The 2,695-nt window shown below is 52.0% G+C and overlaps 1 protein-coding gene across 2 annotated transcripts in view; it reads right to left on the minus strand.

Annotated features, from left to right (window-relative positions):
* Positions 1-2,353, minus strand: part of LOC107548749 (bromodomain and PHD finger containing, 1) — a 55,999-nt gene extending 53,646 nt beyond the window's left edge. The window contains exons 1-2 of one of the 2 annotated variants that reach the window (XM_016229557.1): positions 2,300-2,353; positions 76-818 (exon numbers count right to left, since the gene is read on the minus strand). In XM_016229557.1, the coding sequence (XP_016085043.1) occupies positions 76-773 (698 nt within the window). In that variant the 5' untranslated portion in view covers positions 774-818; positions 2,300-2,353. Of the gene's footprint in view, positions 1-75; positions 819-2,073; positions 2,249-2,299 lie in introns of those variants that run through there. The other variant, XM_016229556.1, reaches the window with a different exon arrangement.
* Between the last annotated feature and the right edge of the window lie 342 nt (positions 2,354-2,695).

Raw genomic sequence — 2,695 nt, forward strand, 5'->3', positions numbered from 1 at the left:
CACACACACACTCTCGGTCTCTCTCTCTCGCTCTCTCTCTCTCTCACACACACACACATATGTGCAGAGCTGTACCTGTAGTAAGACATGGGTCGGGGGGGTGCGTCCGGTCTCTCCTGATCCAGCTCTCGAAACACCACCTCGGGCAGCTTGACCGGTGGGTTCATGTGATGGTGCGAGCTGCTGTCTTTCTTTTTGTCTTTGCTCTTGTGCTTTCCTGTTTTCTGCGGCCCCTTCTCCCCATTGGCTGCAGAACTGTCCAACCTGTCCTTACCGATTCCCCCGGCCTCACCGTTACACGCCGCCGAGCCCGTCCCTGTCGACGTGGGGTCCTCCGCGCCGCTGTCCTCCTCCGAAAGCACGTCCAGGTTCTCGAAGATGCTGATGCGGTGGACTCGGCCGCGGATCTCCAGCTCCACCATGCGCTGGGCTTCGGCGTAGGTCATGCTCTCTCTGACGGGCGAGTGTGAGCACTCGGAGCGTTCGGCGGGGCTGCCCGGTGTGGCCCCCGGCCCCGTGACCCCTGACCCCGTGCTGGAGTCGGGGCCCTCGCCGGACCCCGGCAGGGCGGCCCGCGGCGGTCGGCCCTTGCGCTTCTTCTGAGGGGTGCCCTGTGCCGGAGGCGGGTTGTCGTGGTCATAGTGGTAGAGGTGGTACTCGATGCCGCTGTAGCTCTTGTAGACCTTGCGGCAGCTGTCCACCGGACACTCGTAGGGCGGCTTCGTCGCCCGCAGGTTGTGGCAGAACGTCTTCACGTCAAAGTCCAGCCCCATCCCGAGAATGCTCACTGCAGCGTCACCAACAGACCCGGCTCACATCTATGAGGACAACACAAAGGCTTTTACTTGAGCACAGCAATCCACAGATTTCATTGGACAACGAGTGCCGATATTTCGTTTAACAGCAGCAGTATTACGGAGTACCAGTACAGCTGTCCATTTCGCTAACACTTTATTTTGATAGTCCACTTCAGACATACTATTAACAGTAAGTAACTTTAACTACATGTTAACTAGCAGTCATTAGAGTATTAGTAGACTGTCTGCTTGATATCTGCGAACACTTTACTTTGATGGGTCCACAACATACTGACTATGAGAAACTTTGCAAGTATATATCAACTTATTCTACTAACCCTAAACCTAACCTAACAGTCCACTCTGAGAGTTAGTAGACGTGTAGTTGTGAATTAATGAGCATTAGTTGACGTGTAGTTGCAAAGCTACTTGTAGTTAGTAGAATGTCTAAAGTGGACTATCGAAATAAAGTGTAACCTCTATTGCGTCTTTATTTGACCCTCTAACTCTAGCACTCTCTATTCTATTTTCTCTATTTGTTTTCTTTTTATTTATTATAGAATTAACAAACAAAAAACCCTGGTGTGCAGCGTTAAGCTAACTGAGGCGTGTTCTCGCGCCTGCAGACCGTTGCTCTTCTGTTGATTCTGATCGCTTGTATCGTCCTCTTCGGATAAAAGCCTCTGCTGAATGACTCGATGTAATGTAAAAGTACATGTCTGCGGCCCAATCACAGATGCTGCGATACTTCATGCGACTCCGCTGGAGCGAGAGCTGGCTGAACAAGAGAGACGGCACCTCTCAAACAAGCGCCGCTGGACATCGCTCTACACAGCCGCTGCTAGCCTCGAACCTCGAGCCTTTCGATTAGCAAACCAGGCTTTAACCAGGAAGTCTCAGCGTCAGTTCAGAAGAAGTGGTTTTAACCACAAGAAGGACAAACTAAAGCCTGAAGCGCCCGGCGTGAGAGTGAATCCCCTCCACTGTGTCCCGCTGTTTGTTCACTTCATCAGTTTAAAGCACAACTCTAGCATTAGCGTCCTGCAGCTCGAGCACATGAACCTGCTGTAGCACACCAGCGCTGAATCTAGCTCGAAGCGTTACCACGGCAAACCTCAACAACATGGCATCTCCATGCTGGCTTCGTTAGTGGCCGGTTGATGAACCCCGCTTTCCTTCACACATGTGTAAAGTATGAGTTTATATGTGCTGCTGTGTCAGTGCTCCACACAGACGGATCTCTGGCGGGTGAACGTGTTTTGTAGTAAACACTTACTACTCGGGAGTCCGCGGCGGGCTTCACGCTCACTCCGAGAGCAAGACTTCACACTGAGATGGGTTTAATTCAGACCAGAAGGGCTGGAGCTCAGTAACGGGGTCCTTTATAGATTCTGATCAGCACACCAGGAACTGAAGCGAGCGAACAAAGGGGCTAGCGCGCGATCCGCGTCTGCACATTCGCCGATCCGCCACACTGGAAAGCGCGTTTAAAATATACTTACGCAACAATATCTATCTTTCGTGACACGCGGTCTGTCAACGTACATACCTGAGCAAATCCAGTCGGAAGTCTCCATACGTCCTTGATGATTTATTCCTGCTGCGCTGACGAATCAGCCGTCGGTTGTCCCGCGGTTGCCCGCTGCGACTGTGTTTAGTGTGCACCATAGACTGTACAAAACGGTTTGCACACGAATACTGCTGAACTAGTGCTGTTTTAGCTGCAGTGTGTGTCATGTTTATACAGAATAAAGCCCCTCGGCCTCGGTGCATGGGCACCAGGGTGGTAAGAGCTTGAGTGGCTTGGGTGCGAGGGCTCTGCTGCAGTGATCGGCGGCGGCCTGTAGAGGGCCTACATTACTCGCTTCAACTGAACACAAACGCAATCTTTACATTTC

Source organism: Sinocyclocheilus grahami, unplaced genomic scaffold, assembly GCF_001515645.1.
Source record: "Sinocyclocheilus grahami isolate Dianchi unplaced genomic scaffold, SAMN03320097.WGS_v1.1 scaffold354.1, whole genome shotgun sequence".
Classification (NCBI taxonomy): Eukaryota; Metazoa; Chordata; class Actinopteri; order Cypriniformes; family Cyprinidae; genus Sinocyclocheilus; species Sinocyclocheilus grahami.